The sequence below is a fragment of the Solanum pennellii genome, chromosome 7 (genome assembly GCF_001406875.1).
Source record: "Solanum pennellii chromosome 7, SPENNV200".
Classification (NCBI taxonomy): Eukaryota; Viridiplantae; Streptophyta; class Magnoliopsida; order Solanales; family Solanaceae; genus Solanum; species Solanum pennellii.
Window position 1 is genome coordinate 15,945,432 of NC_028643.1, and position 18,066 is coordinate 15,963,497.

Below are 18,066 nucleotides of genomic sequence, written 5' to 3' on the forward strand. Positions count from 1 at the left end.
AGAGAAAGCATCAAATCACATGATAATTTTTTTCTTTATTTGTTGGGAATTTCCTTTTCGCCAAAAAATATACTCTGTTTGTTGCATTTTGACCATGACCAAGTAACTTTATTTTTTTCCGTTAGAGAAACACTGTTTTAATATGCTTCCTTCACTTTAAAAGAGTAATCTAATTCCATCAGACACAGAGTTTTAGAAAATAAACAAGACTTTGAATTTTGTGGTGGTAAATTAAAGTTATATCCAATTATTAAATTGTACTTTAATTCTGTGACCTTAAACGTGCCAGGTAGAAATTTGAATTGAAATCTTACCAAAAAAAGGACTTTTCTTTTTAAACAGACTAGAGAGAAAAAAGTCTTTTTTTTAAACGAAGGAGGTACTTTTTGATAAATGCTACATTTAGGTGTTTATATTTAACTATTTCTCAACACGCGCTTTGTACGTGAATCCCAAGAATATATATATAGTGTGAGTTATATTAAATTAATTATAATTTTCTTCTAATATCCCTATTATGTATTTAATTAAATTACTTCTATTTAAACAAAAACATATTTTGCATAAACTATTCAAGTATTATTAAACTCGTCATGTATTAATATATATTTTGTCAATTAAGTAACACTTAAAAGTATAATAACACAAAAACAAAGATTTTTTTTTTTCATAAAAATGCAAAATAATACATAATTACATATAAATATGGGTTGCATACCAAATCCATTTTAGACAACCATAACTTGACTACAAAACGAAAAAGAAATACTTAAAATCATAATCTAACATAAAGAAAGATCTAAATAAATATATAAGATAAGTTTAATAGTTGAACTATATTGTAAGAATACTTCTCTTTTTATTTAAGAATGAAGCTATTTGTTCTTCTCTTCCCAGTTAGCTTCTTGACGAGATGTATTCGTATCATAATCTAGGAAGAAGAAAAAAAGAGAATAGTAGATGATAGAATAGAAAAAAAATTTGATGACCTAGAAAAAAATTAACTAGTATTTATAGTGTTATTTGATTGTCTTTTCACCTACCAAATTTTTTTAATGGGGCACATTGAATCATGATAGATAAATTTATTTTACTTTCATAGTTCAAAGAATCACAAAATTTGAAGAGTTTCATACCTTAATATTTCATGAAAATAAATATATGTTAATTTTAAAATTCAAAGATTCACAATATTATACATTATTGTTTTGTACTCTAATTTAATTGAACCTAATTAATTATAATTATAATGTCATAACTAAAAAATTGAAGGTGTAGTTGTTGGACTTTATATTCTATCATTATGTAATTAGATATTAGTATTTGAAAAATTAATTAATTATTTTTGATTTAGTGGAGGGGAAAAAATTCAAAGTATCACAAAATTCGAAGAGTTTCATATATTATTGTTTTCTACTCTAATTGAACCTAAGTAATTATAATTATAATGTCATAACTAAAAAATTAAAGTATAATTATTGGACTTTATATTCTTCCATTATGTAATTAAATATATGTATTTCAAAACATAAATTAATTTATTTAGATTTAATGGAGGGGCAAAATGGTAATCCAACTTTGAAGGTTGGACCTTCCCACTTATAATAATATATATGATTAAACAAATGAAGCATGTGGTTGACCTGAACCCAATGATATTTTTTATGTAAATATCCTTAAACAAGCTTAAAGATAGCTCAAAGCTGGTGAACAAGTAATAAAATTGCTTCTAGAACTGTTTCAATATGGCATTTGGCCAGGTACTATTCGTATGAGTGTCAAAAATGAATTCAAACATAAATAACTTGCTTAATTCGTCCAGAAATTTAAGGGTTTGACTCAAGATAATTTCAATTGGGTTCAATCTCAACCCATTTGAAGAAAATGCTCAATCTTAAGGGAAAAATTCAAATAGTGATTAAAAAAGTTAAATAGAATATATTAAATTATTGAAGTTAATCGGGTCAAATTGGGAGGGTCAAGACCCAGCCCGTATTTTAGCCCAAACTAAACTTGGGTGAGTCAAGACCCAACTAGATTTTTATTCAACCCATTTTAACATTTCCAATTTCAACCCAACTTGCCCGTTTGACGCCCCTAATTATTTTCGTATGGATTGAATCATATATCAATCATACCATTAGTTTTTGGAGTAACGTTGTTACCATTGTAATATTCCTTGTGTCATGATTCAATGCGGTGACATGTCTTAAACTATTTTTGACCTATAAAGAGTGCAGTAATGAGCTTCTTGTTTAGACGACCCACGCGATGCTTACTTCAACATGAATAATCATTCCACTGTACACATTTCTTATTGAACAAAATGAACTACAGAAAGTTGAGATCAAGCCCAAGACTTTATTGATATAACGAATTCAACTATGTACATATTTTAGTAACATTGTTGATGTGCATTTTCGTTGTTTATTTCCTGAAAAGAATGTTGATAAACCAGCTGATTATACCATTGTACTTCAACTCAGTCTCCAAACCTGCACAACGTATTTTAGTTCAACGATTCGCTATAAGATACTAATTGAAGTGAAATAAAGGTAGTAGTCTACCTGAATTCTTCCATCAGATGTTCCGATGACTAAAGTCTCTTCATTAGTATCAAGAGCCATGCTTACAACTTTGCCATTTATACCAGTTTGTAGTGTCTCCACTCTATTATGTTTCTTTTTACACCAGGCCTCCACAATCCCTCCTTTACCCCCTAAATAAATCAGCTCTGAACTGACAGCCATTGTGCGAACGTCTATTGTGGATTGCAATGATCCAACCATGCTGTAACTTGATGTGTTCCATATCTTTTTTTTACCAAACAAGTATAGAATTACAGAATATGTTAATGAGTATATTTCAGATGTTCAATATTTAAGTTGTCATACTTGTGAAGAAGCATGAAGTGTCTAATGCAGAGATTAAAACTAATATTGATGAATAACAATCTATGGTATGCTTGACAATACCTTCACAACTGCTCCATCTAAGGAAGTAGCTGCGGAAAATAGTTGTCCATCATGAACTTGTATGGCGTATATGGGACTTGATTTCCCTAATAATTTTCTTGAGCCGCTTTGAATAGAGTTAATTGTTCCAGTTGGCAAATCAATATCCTGAATGCTGTTATCAGCACATCCACAATACAGTTTTCCTTTAACAAGAGTCAGGCATTTTGCATACTTTTGTTGATTTAAAAGTTTGGTTGCTCCATTCCATGAATGCACCTGATTTTTGGGATACACGATACAGTTAAAAGAATTGAACAACCTCCAATGATTCACACACCAACTCATTATCAACATTCAGCAAGATTTCTACTACAGAACAAGTCCCAATCAATCAATGTTTATTATTTTCACAAAATCTGAAGTGAGCATTATAAATTTGTACTTAAAGACTCTCAAGAACTGACCTTAATGCCAGCTCCCTGGGGAATAAAGCATGATAAGCTATTTGAGACCAGTAGGTTATTGACATGATCCTTCATTTCATGAACTTCTTCACATTCTATTCCTTCATCCTGGATGGACCACACCTACAAGTGACAGCACAGACAGGTTTAGAAAGATAAACCATATATGTTAAATTATGAGTCTAATTAAGAGCTGTATCGCTTACCCTCACAGTTCTATCAAGTGAACCACTGTACAACTTTTCTCCTGATTGTAGAACTACCAGGCTTGTCACAGCTTTGAGATGATCTCGGATTTCTTGGATGAGGTGTAAACTTTTAGCTTTTACTGTCCATACCTTCAAGAATAAAGAAATTCCCCTTCAAACGCAACCATACAAGCTTTTGTTCTACAATTGAACTTGTGACACTGAAGTTGACCAAGGTCCTTTTACTATAACAATTTTGATAAACATGTATTCGTGATACACAGGGACAGACTTAGACCACTCTTAACATTTATTACATCTGATATCTTCTTTTCCTTTAGCATAGCTGATAGCTTAAAGGTAATGTTTCAAAACATATTTACAAGTGATAAAAGACGGTCATTTCTGGAAATAGCATATAACAACCTTTATAGTTCCATCTGTATGACTGGAAAAAACTTTATTTCTGACGCACACAATTGAAGAGACTTCACCGGTAACGCTGCAATCCTCCAGTGCAATTTCTTTATGAGTCCACATATCCTGTACCAGCAAAATTTGGGTGATTAGGGTGGATACTATTTTTGATAACTGAATGTGGGAATATGCCACAAACTTACAGCACTAGATTCTCGCTCTTCTGAGAAAAGGTTAAAAACTTCAACAGCCAAGGTGGATGATTTCTTTAGTTCTCTCAAACTTTTAAGTATATCCTTCACATGGATTGTTAGATCATGCAGTCCTTCTGAAATTCACCATATGATAAATGAGAATACATTATGTCTTCGATATAAAACCATGACCAACTAAACCACAGTAGCATGTCAAAAATGCTTGATGTATAGACAAATGATTTCCTTATCAATTTGACTGATTACTACTCATATACACCCGAAAGCCTACATGATAAATGTCGTGATATTGGATGTTCCACATACCAGGCTCACTGATAAAGCTCCTCAGTGCAAGCAAGCAAAGTGCTTTATTCTCTGTATCCCTTGAAGATTTGAATATTGATACAAACTGCTTGAGCAAGCATACTCTTGCTGCTCCTCTAATTCCAGTGTCTGGAAGGATGGTCAGCATGTATACCAGCCAAGTAGCAGAGAGAAAACATGCAGAAAATAGATGTTCTGATTTACTCTTCAAGCCATCTGCTAAAGCTTCAAATAGTAATCCGAATTCATAGCTGACCAGAGAAAATGCCATTTTCCTCTCCCAGTCCTCAGCAGCTAACTCTTCTTCCTATAAAAGTTTTTTTACAGAATATAAGGGGATTGAAATTAAGTATTTCACATCTGCTAACATGATTTAGGAATTCTACTGCATCTTTTATAGGAATGAAGCTGACCACTGCTTCTTGACTACTAGACAGATATCCAGTATCATTTTGCGCTGCATTACTATCTGTCCGGTCAAGTCCTGCGCGTTTAACTAGAATCTCCCTAATAAGAGGTTTACCAGAATAGGAAAACCTTCCCTGGAGCGCTAAAAGTGTATCGGCAGCAGCTATTTGAGAGTCAGGATAATCTGAATTTTTGAGACACATAATTAGAACATCTACAGCTTCCTCTCTATAGATGCTCATTTTCCTTGGTTCTGCCTGCAGTTCAAGACAGCTCATGTTATTTGACAAGAGATGCGATTGTTCATGTCCAGATAGATAAAACAAAGAGAACTAGGTTGAGGATGAAATAGATATAAACTAAGACTCGTACAAGCAGATCAAGTTGTAGAAGTAGGCCAGCCACAACAGGACACTGATCAGGGAGAGCTGTCTGTAGGTATATGAGGAGGCTGTGCATTGAGCTATAAGTACCTTCATTCTTAATAATGTGCAACACTTGCTCATTAAATGCCCTTCTGGAGAAATAATACAGTGAGTGAAGACATTTGAACAAGATGAAATTTCATATAGTTAAGAGTTATATACCTGTTTAACTTGACCATTTCAGATAGGAAACGGATAATCTCAAACCTATCTGCATCGTTCGACTCAATGAAGCTCTCTAACAGGTGTGTCAATTCAGCTTTATCAGCTATCATATTCCTGCATCTTCCATCCTGTTGCATGCATCTCAACAGTATAACCACAGCTGATAGTCGTTCTTCGAATAATTCAGCTTCCAAGCTGCATAAAATAGCCTCAATTACTTTTGCCGAGGTCAACCTCTTGACAATTTTGGAAGCTCTTTCATCCTCTATGTTTTTAAGAGCATGTCCAAGAAGAAGCACTGAAGCTGATTTGGGCTTCATAAACATGCTAACCAAGTCTTCCTCACGACTGATGAGAACTTTTAGAAGAGAGTGCAGCAGTTCCATTTCTGCAAGATTTTCAATAAATGGCTTCAATAGATAGATCAGAACAACAGCTTCGAGTAATCCCTTCTGAAAAAGAGCAACAATGCATTCTACATCAGTGTCAACTCTGGTCAGTGTTTGGATGACACTATTATATCTTGATCCCAGCTCGGAGAGGAGAAATATCGCTGCCATCAAAACATCGGGATCAACAGAATTGGAAAGGATCTCTACAAAACCATTGACAACTGGAGGTTTTGAGAGCATGGTCTGAATATCAACCATCTGACCTTCTCTCCAGAACTGCTCAATTTGCAGCACTGCCATTTCAGACTCTCTTAGAATCTCTGATGTACAGAGGTTGGTTATTGCACGACAAAGCTCACTGATGGTTCCATCTAAAGAACCTAGGCCTCGTAAAATAGTACGTGGAGCTGGTTTCTTCACTGGTTGATTTTCAGGCTCGCACCTATGAAGAGGAGCTGAATTTTGGTCCTTTTCCTGCCAGCTTGCAATGAGGCGCTTGAGCACATAATTTGTTTTCGGTAGTTGAATACTATGTAGCTTCTGCCGTGTTATTGGGCAAGTTGCATTTCCCCTCTCCAGCCATTCTTGAATAGCCTTTCTTTCATATGTCTGACCACTTTCAAGAGTCACCGGTTCTTCAAGTACGTGTGTAGTTATGGGGCATACAAAATCCTTTGGTGGTGTATTCTTTCCACTGGATTCCATTAAAGCATCTGGATGGCTGATATAGCGGTAAAGTCATAAATATTATATCCCAAAAAAAAGTATTATTCTAGCAAGTGCATTATTCATACTAACCAGCTTGATTCTCCGAAAATAGGCTGCTTTTCGTTTAGATATTGCGTGTGCCTTGTGTTGAGCAATGACATTCTTTTGTTCATATCCTAAAAGACACAATGATCACTTTAATAACTAGAACAATCTGTATAGGTTTATCAGTCTTCAGGCTATTCTGATTCATTGTTATTATCAATCGGTTACCTCATATTCGGCCTTGGGTTCATTGGAACAAAGATCGTTGGAATCATCACTCGAACAAGACTCATGTTCCAAATCAAAATTGGATGGCTTTGATTTTATTGATGATCTTTGACTTGTAAGAGCTTTCAGGGAAACTCTCTGAGGATAAAAAGACAGAAACTTGGAAAACTCTTTGCTACTTCTATTCAATTTCATCACTGATTTGTCTCTTTCAACAGAATCAGTCCATATTGGCTGCACCAAGAAGTGTGCAACAATAATCAGCCATAGAAAACAAAGGTAAAAATCAAAGCAGTTAACCATTGTCATAAGATAATGTAAACAACAGAGTAAAAAAAAAAATTAAGGTAGAATTCTGAATAATAGTAAAGCATTACTTTATACCGTCGATTTTTCAATCCATAATCTTGATTTATCATCTCTTCATCTTTGCTAAACTCAAAACAGTCACTCTTTTGTGCAATTACAGTTGGCGGATCAATAAACTTGTCTTGACTTTTGGCTAGCAAAACGTCGTTGAAATATGTAGCAAAAACCTTACAGTTCTCATCAAGAATTTCCTCGTACTCGTTCTCCAAACTTTCAACTGAGAGGCTTGCTCTCTGCTCATAGTTGACAAAGATTTGGTAGGTTCCGAAAGCAATGGCATAATTGTTGACCTTTGGTGATTGTACCAGTGAAGAATAGGAACAAAATGAATGAGAAACAATTGTTCAAAAACAAGAGGTGCAATTTCCACTCTTGCAATGAAAGGATCAGTGTAAAACACATGAAGAAGACTAAGAGCAGCATCTACGGGCTTATGCAGAAGAGTATAAACGAGAGATAACAAAAAGGAAGAAAATGTGTTTTCAGAGTATTCTAATGAAACAAGGATATTTTCAGCAGCTAGTTTGAGAGAGGAGTAATTGGAAGTAGAAGCTGCATTTTCTATAGTTTCAATTACAACACATTGATCAGCAGATTGATGAAAGAGTGAGAATAGACGGTGACGGACCTCAGAATGCGCAAGGATTTCAGATAAGAACACGCTGGTGTGGCGGAGAATGCTCTCTGTCATTGTGTAACGAAAATGATTGAACAAAAGTTTTTGGTGATGATCAAAATGATAGCTATAGTCTTTTTGACTTTGTGTGAGTTGGAGAGAAAAATACATGTAAGGACGGCTATTTTAACTTACTTTGCCAAATGACATATGCTACAATAACTATGTAATCAAAGTCAAGTGAGAAAAACATGTTTTTGCCGTATAGCCGGCACTACGTTTCTATTGAAAGATACTACTACCATATTTTCTTTTCTACACCATATTTTGTGGACTTTCTTGTTTCTATTTTTTATTTTATGACTAAGGCATACATAACTACACATTTAAATTATGGCAAAATGATCTATTATTGAGCAAAATTATATGGGGTAGTATGCTCCCTAACTTACATTTTTTGTACAAATTTCATATAAGATGTGAGATATGTGAGGGCATTCGTCACTTTTCCTAAGTGAATCCCATTTATTTTTAGTCGTTTATATATTGTTGGGTTTGGCAAAGTGTGAATGAGAAAAAGAGAAGAGAAAAATTGAAAAATGAGGGAACCAATTTGGAGGGAAAATGAAAAGTCATTTGCAAAGAGCAAATGACAAGTCATTTCTCCCATATCGGTAAAAGAAGGGAAATTTGTTGTCCTTATATTAGGAAACACTTACTTCTTAAAGAGCTAAGAAGAAGGTGCCCCCTCGCGCCGTCTTCATCGCTCGACTTTGGCTTTGATTATTTATTGATAATTTTTTGGACAAATAATCAATTTTTTCGGCTTCGGCTTCGTTGTCTTCGCGTGTAACGGTAACGTTCCCAAAAGTCATTACTCTTTCCGAAAAGTCGTTACTTTCTGACAAGTCTTTACTCTTCTAAAAAGACACAAGGGTCTGGAAAAAATGGGTCTTAACAAACTTTTCCGAACAGACGCGTCCCTTGCTGAAAAATGGCTATAAATAAGAGATTTTTTTCCAGTTTTCGAACACTGAAATTTTTTTCTACTCTCTGCATACATTTTCTCTCATAAACAAATTTGTTGATCAACTGTGTCAGTGTGTGATTTGTTGTTGTTCATCTGTTCGCTGAAGTTTTAGAAGTTTGAGGTACCACTACTTTTTTAACAGGATTAATCTGTTTTATTTCGGGAGAAATTAATCCGTAACCTCGAATAAAGTGAGGGGATTAAATTTCTTAAGGAGACTCAATAGCTTCTATTGACTCGGATTATTTTATTTTTTTGTCTATTTCTTCATCTTTTTGTTTCTGTTTTGACTAACCTTAATACAGGTGTTAACAATCTTAAGAAATTTAATAAGTTTCTGTATTTGAGGTTTCTGGAGATTAAAACCTTTAGGGTTTTCTACTCTGTTTGAATTTTTAAAATTCATTCGATTAACGATTAAAAGAACATAAAAACTTTATTGTTAAATCATAAATAATTTGTGTAAAGATTTATTCTTTATTATTAGTATTTTACATACTAAAGTTATCTGTCATATGTGACAGAAAAAATGACTAATTCAGTGAAGTAAATGCTTGAGCAGTGAGTGCTGCAACAACATCGGTTGGATACAATCGCTCAACTGCTGCCTTAGCGCCGGCTGAGAAACCTGCAAAGTTTTCTGGAGTCGACTTCAAGAGATGGCAGCATAAGATGTTCTTCTATCTCACTACGTTGAGTCTGCAGAGGTTCATTAATGAGAATGTTCCTAGTATGTCGGATGATACTCCGCCTGAAGAACGATTCGAACGATTCTTGATAACAAAAGCATGGACACACTCAGATGTTTTGTGTAAAAATTATATTCTGAGTGACCTGCAAGATGATCTGTACAGTGTCTACAACAATGTCAAAACCTCAAAAAAAAAAACTCTGAGATGCTTTAGAAAAGAAGTACAAAATAGAGGATGCCGGAATGAAGAAGCTCATTGTGGTAAAATTTCTGGACTATAAAATGATAGACAGTAAGACCGTTGTCACCCAAGTTCATTAACTGCAGGTCATAATCCAAGATCTCATTGCTGAAGGTATAAATTTATTTAATGCCTATGTTAGAAATATTAAGTTTTTCCTTAATACTTACATAATCTTTAATGTAGGATATAATTGTGAATGATGTCTCAAGTGTCTGTCATTATTGAGAAGTTACCTCTGTTGTGAAAGGACTTTAAAAACTATTTGAAACATAATCGCAAAGAGATCTGCAGAAAAGAGGTCACGTGGTAACTCAGCAGTATCTAGAGTAAATATTGTTGAAGAAGATCCCACAAAATTTTCACTTAAAGAAAAGAATGAAAACATCTGGTCCAAAAAGAAATCCTCCTAAGAAGAAATTCAATGGAAGTTTCTTCAATAGTGGTAAACGTGGTCATAGGGCTAATGAATGTCGGGGTCCTATAAAGGACAAGAAAAAGAAGGATCAAACAAACTTGGCTGAATCCAAAAGAGAAATGGACGATCTCTGTGCAATGCTTCCAGAATGTAACTTTGTTGGAAATCCAAGAGAATGGTGGATAGATTCTAGTGCCTCATGCCATTTTTGTGCCAACAAAGAATTATTTTCATCATATACTCCAACACCTACAGATGAGAAGTTGTTTATGGTAAACTCCGTTGTTGCAAAGGTGGAAGGAACTGACAAGGTCCTATTAAAGATGACATCAGGCAAAGTGGTGACTTTGAACAGGGTCTCGTATGTTTCGAAATTGAGAAAGAATTTAGTTTCTATTCTAGTTCTGACTAAGAATGGATTCAAATGTATATTTCTTTCTGATAAAGTAGTAGCAAGTAAGAATGCTATGTATGTAGGAAAAGGCTGCCTCAGTGATGACCTTTTCAAATTCAATGTAATTGCAGTTGATATGAATAAAGATTATGCTTCTTCTTACTTGCTTGCGTCTAAATATTTATGGCATGAACGTTTGGGACACGTTAACAACAAAACCTTACAAAAACTGATTAACTTAAATGTTTTGCCAAATTTTGAGCGCAATAAATCAAATGTCAAATTTGCGTTGAATCTAAGTATGCTAAGCATTCTTACAAATTTGTTGAAAGGAATTCAAATCCTTTAGAACTGATTCACACTGACATTTGTGACATGAAGTCAACACCATCACGTGGTGGAAAAAAGTATTTCATAACTTTTATTGAAGATTGCATTAGATATTGTTATGTCTATTTAGTAAATGGTAAGGATGAAGCAATCAATGCATTTAGGCAATATGAAATTGAAGTTGAAAATCAGTAGGATAGAAATATCAAAATGATCAGAAGTGATAGAGGCGGAGAATACGAATCTTCATTTGCAATATGTTTAGAAAATGGACTAATCCATCAAACTAATGCTTCGTACACTCATCAATCTAATGGGATTGTAGAAAGGAAAAATCAAACTTTAAAAGAAATGATTAATGCATTACTTATAAGTTCAGGTTTACTACAAAACTTGTAGAGGGAAGCTATCCTCACAGCCAATCGAATACTCAATAGAGTGCCTCACTCAAAGACACATGTTATTCCATATGAGAAATAGAAAGGTAGAAAACCCAACTTGAAATATTTCAAAGTGTGGGGGTGTCTAGAGTCCAAGTTCCTATACCTAAGAGGGTAAAAATAGGGCCTAAAAGTGTGGATTGTGTATTCATTGCATGTCGATTTTTGTTTCATAAGTTCGAACATCCAGATTTTCTTAATAATACGGTAATGGAATCAGATAGTGCTGTATTTTTTGAACATATCTATCCGTATAAAACTAGACTTGAGTCATCTAGTGGGGGGTCTAAATAACCCAAAGAAGAACCAAAAGAGAATAAAACCAATGAACAGAGTCCAAGATGTAGTAAACGTCAAAGATAGATACTTCATTTGAATATGATTTTGTAACATTCCTTTTTGAAAGTGAACCTCAAACATTCAAGGAAGCAATGTTGTCTAGCGACTCAACCTCTTGAAAGGAGGCTGTCAATAGTGAAATTGAATCAATCCTAAACAATCATACTTGGGAGTTGGTTGATCTTCCTCCACGGAACAAACTCTTGGGTTCAAAATTGATCTTTAAAAGGAAGATGAAAGATGATGGACCTATTGACAAATATAAAGCAAGACTTGTTTTCAAAGGCTTTAGACAAAAAGAAGGTCTTGATTATTTTGACACATACTCGCCAGTGACTAAAATTACATCAATTTGGATGTTAATTGCCCTAGCTGCAGTATACGGTCTTGAAATCTATCTAATGGATGTGAAAACCGCCTGCTTAAATGGAGAGCTGGAAGAAGAAATTTACATAGAACAATTTGAGGGTTTTGTAGTTTCTAGTAAAAAAAAAAAGAAAGTGTGCAAACTTATAAGTCACTTTATGGACTAAAACAAGCACCAAAACAATGGCATGCAAAGTTTGATGAAACCATTTTATCAAACGTATTTAAGATCAATGAATGCGATAAATGTGTTTACATTAAAGATACTCCAAAACAGGAAGTCATTGTATGCCTATATGTGGATGACATGTTGATAATGCGCAAGGACATTGCCAATTTAAAAGATACTAAGCATATGCTCGCTAGTAAGTTTGAAATAAAAGATCTAGGAGTTGCTGACGTGATATTGAGAATAAAAATTCTCAAAACTACTAACGTTCTAGCATTGTCTCAAACTCATTATATTCAAAAGGTACTTGAAAAATTCAAGCATTTAAATTTCAAAAGTACAAAGACCCCAATTGATGTGAACCTTCATCTTACAAATAATAAAGGTGAAACTCAGTATCAATTGGACTATGCTAGAGTGTTGGAAAGTTTGATGTATGTCATGAATTGTACACGATCATACATAGCTTGCATTTAAGCAGAGTGAATACACAAGTAATCCTAATCAAAATCATTGGTTGGCAATGAAGAGAGTTTTGAAATACTTAGATGACGCTCAAAACTATGCTTTGCATTAGAACAAATATCCAACAGTTCTTGAAGGATATAGTGATGCAAATTGGTTTACTGGGTCAACTGAAACGAAATCCACTAGTGCATACATCTTTACTATTGGTCGAGGTGCAATATCTTGGAAATCATCCAAACAAACATGTATAGCTCGCTCTACAATGGAGTCCGAATTCATCGTCTTAGACAAGGCAGGTGAAAAAGTTGAATGGCTCCATAATTTCTTAGAAGACATTCCTGTTTTGGCCTAAATCAATGGCCCCTATATTCATACACTGTGATAGTCAAGCTGCAATAGGAAGGGCTGGAAGCGTTATGTACAACGGAAGTCTCGTCACATAAAATGAAGAGATAACTTTGTTAGACAACTACTCTCTAGTGGAATTATCACAATTGACTATGTAAAGCCAAAGGATAATGTGTAAGATCCACTTACAAAAGGCCTAACTAGAGAGAGAGTTGAGAAATCATCGACGGGAATGGGACTATGGCCGAGAACAAGTCATCATGGCGGTAACTCTACCTAGAAGACTGGAGATCCCAAGATCTAGGTTCAAGGAGATAGAACAAAGTTATTGATGATGGTTCAACATTGTCAACAATTATTTTATGGTTCATTCCCATGATGAGACAATGTTCAGTAACCAGAATAAAGGCATAAGGACTTTTTAATGATTTTTAAGTTTGATACAGGGTATCAAATGACGTATCTACAGAATAACACATTTAGAAACCACCTATGTGAGTGTGAAGTGTAAGCCGCTTCAAGGAGAATCCGGTAAGGCCAGTTCTCTAAGCACTTACTAACCGAGATGTGTTCATGGCTGAAACGAACAAAACAATGAGATCTAAGAACAGTTCAAGAGTTGATTGTATAACTTATATTGTCTAGGTATACACTAAAGCTCGACGGTTCAAAGATATCAAATCTACCGATGACCGAGTATATCCATATATGTTCACTACGGAAAGTTAAAGGGAAACCTACTTATCCAGATGCGATTAACCCTTACTTACAAGGCACACAACTTTTTCATGCATATGTTTTAACAATATCTATCCCCATTCGTGTGGGGGATTGTTGGGTTTATCAAAGTGTGAATGCGAAAAAGAGAAGAGAAAAATTGAAAAATGAGGGAACCAATTTGGAGGGAAAATGAAAAGTCATTTGCAAAGAGCAAATGAAAAGTCATTTCTCCCATATTGGTAAAAGAAAGGAAATTTGTTGTCCTTATATTAGGAAACAATTATTTTACTTCTTATAGAGCCAAGAAGAAGGTGCCCCCTCGTGCCGTCATCGTCGCATGCTCGGCCTCAGCTTCGGATTCTTCTTTAGCTTCCGATTATGATTTGGCAAATGACTGTTAATCTTTTCTTTTATAAATTAATTCAGGACGTCAGTTAATTAGTTAATTAACATAATTAATTCTTTAATTAACTTAATTAATTTGCGTGTAACGTTAACGTTCCGAAAAGTCGTTACTCTTTCGACAAGACACAACGATCTGGAAAAAACGGGTCTTAACAGACTTTTCCGAACAGATGCGTCTCTTGCTGAAAATGGCTATAAATAAGATTTTTTTTTCAGTTTTCGAACACTGAAAATTTTTTCTACTCTCTGCATACATTTTCTCTCATAAATAAATTTGTCGAACGACTGAGTTAGTGTGTGACTTGTTGTTGTTCATCTGTTCGGTGAAGTTTTAGAAGTTTGAGGTATCGTTACTTCTTTAACAGGATTAATCCATTTTATCTCGGGAGAAATTAATCCGTAACCTCGGGCACAGTAAGGGGATTAAATTTCTTAAGGAGACACAGTAGCTTCTGTGGACTCGGATTATTTTATTTTTCTGTCTATTTCTTCATCTTTCTGTTTCTGTATTGACTAACCTTAATACAGGTGTTAACACACTCACACACACACACACATATATATGTATACATATATACACATACATATACACGTATATATATATATATATATATANATAGAAAATTTAAACCGTTTAGAAATTAAATTTTTTTAGCATTATATATATATATATATATATATATATATATATATATTGTATAATATAGTCATACACTTCAACTTTGAACAATAACTAAAAATTTGGCTTTAATAGTTTTGAAAATTTAACCGTTTTAAAGAATAAAATATGAAGTGTCCTTTCACTTCTCCGTAATACTTATAAAGAAATTTAATAATATTTTAATGATCATTTTTTAACTTGACTTTTGAGTTTCTATATTTATTGGCTATAAATATCATTGTGTGCTTCACTGTTTTAGATCAATAAATTGTGTCATGATATATGTTGTCTTAGTTTGGATGATAGCTACTTCTCTTCACTCCTTGTATCTTAATATTTGATTGATTATTTTATTGTAGATTAACTAAGATCTGCTTAAATTTTTTTCTATGCGTTCAAGTGGAGTATTTTGTTTTTGTATTATTATATTAGTAATGAAGATATTATACATTTGTTGATGTTCATTAATATTATGTTTGTTACTTTCACTTTTCATCCATGAAACGGGTTAATCACCTACTCATTGCAATCCTTTGAGTCCCTCAATTATTATTTCCGATAAAGAATGACATTGGGCATTACATTGTACACACCAGAAGAGATTTTGAATAATTGAAAGAGAACAAAGAAAGTTGTCATTTCTTATTTCTCTACATATTTTTCTACTTTCTTCTTTTACATTGTTACTTTTAGCGTCATTTTATAATATTTTTGTTAATTTCTCTAAGTTTTTTTTTATATACCATTAAAAAATCGTTATTTTCTTTTCCGAGTTAATTCCTATTCAATGAATAAATAACTACAACAAAAAAATTCTTCTACACAATAAGACTTTAAAGTTTTTTATTCAAGTCTTTGCATGGTTGATAATTATTCTTGCTTTGGTGACCACATATGTAAGTTGTATAGCTTTTAAAGTATTTTTTTTCAGATTTACTATTTTATTTTACAAACTTTATGATAAAAAATAGAATTATTAGTTCTATTGAGTACTGAATAATTAAATACACTTAATTCAATATATTAACCATATTCATCTACTAAGACCTCTAGCTACTGATATGCAAAGATATTTGAGACCTAGTTTCCCCTCATTCACTTTCTTTCATCTAAGTATTTTAATTCTAACATGAAGTTTAAGTTACAATTCTCCAATTTAATTCATCAATTTCTCTTACTTTAAGTTAAGAACCATCTGCATAACCATTACAAAAGAAAGACTTTGTAGATTTTCTTGAAAAGAAATTTTGAGATAGTTGCAATTAAAATTGCCTAATATTTCTTATATATGTTTTTTTGATCAGTTATTGTAATTTGTAACTATTTTTTTTGTTAATCTATTTTTTTTCTATCAGTAAATTACTAAATCAAAATGTATACACATTTGACATATAGTTTTTTTTCATTCACAATATTTGTGATTTTATCATCTTTAATATCATAGAGGTCAGCATCCCCAATAGATAATTAAGATAACTATTTCAATATGGTTGTATTTTTTATTGTGAGGAAGATGTGATGAATATAAATTTCACATAGTTTGTTGAAAAAATTACATAAATTCACAACTTAAGATATTATAATCCTCGCTTAGATGCATTTCTATTTCCTCTCGGATACATCTATTTCCTCTCAAAATACATATCTATCCCCTCTCGAATACATCCCTTCTCCGAAGTAATATGTCATTTGAAATATATTGGACAACCAAGAAATATATTCGAGAGGAATGAAAAATTTGAGTTTCTTGTAATTGAGAAAACTTCTCAGATATTATGTAATTAACCTCCAAAGATATGAGATTTCTGTACTTTATACTATTTTTTTCTTTAGTGTATAATCTATTTCAAATGGTCATACAACCTAAATTGAGAAAGTTGAATTCTAAAAATTTCTATGCAACAAGGAAATAGGGAATTGCGTTATTTTATGAGTTAAAACATTTTGTGTTCAAGGAATATATAAAATGTTGATATCTTTGAAAAATTTCATCGATCTTCATATATATTCGCAAGTGGTATCTATTTTTCACAATATTATTCTTTGTTTTGAGATATTTGCACCATAAGCTTTGCATCTCATTAAAAACTAATCATTGATCAATCAATTCGTAAATATCGACTTAAAGTCTTTCAAATTTCTATTGCTTCAACTTAAGTATACTGTGTTTGTATTTGACATTGTCGATGAATTTTGTGATACATTTTATTATTGTCTTCGATAAGTAGAAATACTTAAAAAATTAATTTCTAACTTCACAACAATAAAAACAATTGAGAAATCAACTTTATTACTATATACAATAACAATTATCGTAATGTGATATTCTAAATATTAAAAGTAAATATTAAAAAATAATTTTTGACTCCACAACAATAAAAACAATCATGAAAGAAACTTATTTGTATATACAATAACAATTATCATAATGTGATATTCTAAATTACATTAATTAATTTTTTTGATATTACACTTAATATCATGCCGTAAATAAAACTCTAAAGCTTACCTCCAAAAAAATAACCAATATATTTTTTTTTGGTTTTTTTCCCTAATTCATATATTTTTTAGTTTTTTTGCTTCCTCTGTATTTATAAACAAAGTTTTTTTCTATTGACATTTTCTTTTGTTGTTCTTCTTTATTTTTTAACTGCTCATTTTCTTTAGTTTGAATTTTAATATTCATTAGATTTTGATTGTTAAACGTTCTATTGTGTTTGTATTTGACTTTGTTGATGAATTTTGTGATACATTTTATTATTGTCTTCGAGGGTATTTTAGGCCCTTTTCCGTTGTTAAAATAACAACACTTTAAATATTTGTTTAAAACATAATAATGACAATATTTTCAAAAATAATTTGTATTCACATTTATTATTTTTGGGATTCCCTTTTATTAATTAAAAGATTCCATAATTGGACCATACTCTAACCAATAACAAATTTAAAATAAAAAACAAATATAATATTCTCTCTTCATCTTGTTTCTCCCCTTTTCATGTCATTTCTAAAAAATTATCACGTTTCAAGTTCCCAGTTTTTTTTATTATTCAAACAAAAGTTATTCAAAATTTGATTCTTCAACCAAAATCTATGCATTAATTCAAGGATTTTCTTTGTTGATAACCAATCAGGTATACATT

The 18,066-nt window shown here is 32.5% G+C and overlaps 2 protein-coding genes across 4 annotated transcripts; both read right to left on the reverse strand.

Moving 5' to 3' along the window:
• Nucleotides 1-2,272: 2,272 nt before the first annotated feature.
• On the reverse strand, nt 2,273-7,995 carry LOC107025502 (putative E3 ubiquitin-protein ligase LIN-1). 3 transcript variants are annotated; one of them, XM_027918265.1, is made up of 14 exons: nt 7,296-7,995; nt 6,919-7,152; nt 6,736-6,821; nt 5,543-6,658; nt 5,328-5,469; nt 4,961-5,212; nt 4,548-4,854; nt 4,230-4,354; nt 4,036-4,152; nt 3,628-3,759; nt 3,422-3,544; nt 2,976-3,233; nt 2,568-2,813; nt 2,273-2,495 (listed from the first exon to the last, which is right to left on the reverse strand). In XM_027918265.1, the coding sequence occupies exons 1-14, from the start codon at nt 7,335-7,337 to the stop codon at nt 2,478-2,480; spliced, it is 3,198 nt and encodes a 1,065-aa protein (XP_027774066.1). In that variant the 5' UTR covers nt 7,338-7,995; the 3' UTR covers nt 2,273-2,477. The 3 variants fall into 3 exon arrangements, with proteins under 3 accessions (XP_027774066.1, XP_027774065.1, XP_015081777.1); XM_027918264.1 differs by having other exon boundaries at nt 5,328-5,472; nt 7,296-7,994; XM_015226291.2 differs by having other exon boundaries at nt 5,328-5,472; nt 7,303-7,993.
• LOC114077896 lies at nt 7,395-8,074 on the reverse strand. The gene has a single exon (XM_027918266.1). The coding sequence runs from the start codon at nt 8,072-8,074 to the stop codon at nt 7,421-7,423; it is 654 nt and encodes a 217-aa protein (XP_027774067.1). The 3' UTR covers nt 7,395-7,420.
• Between the last annotated feature and the right edge of the window lie 9,992 nt (nt 8,075-18,066).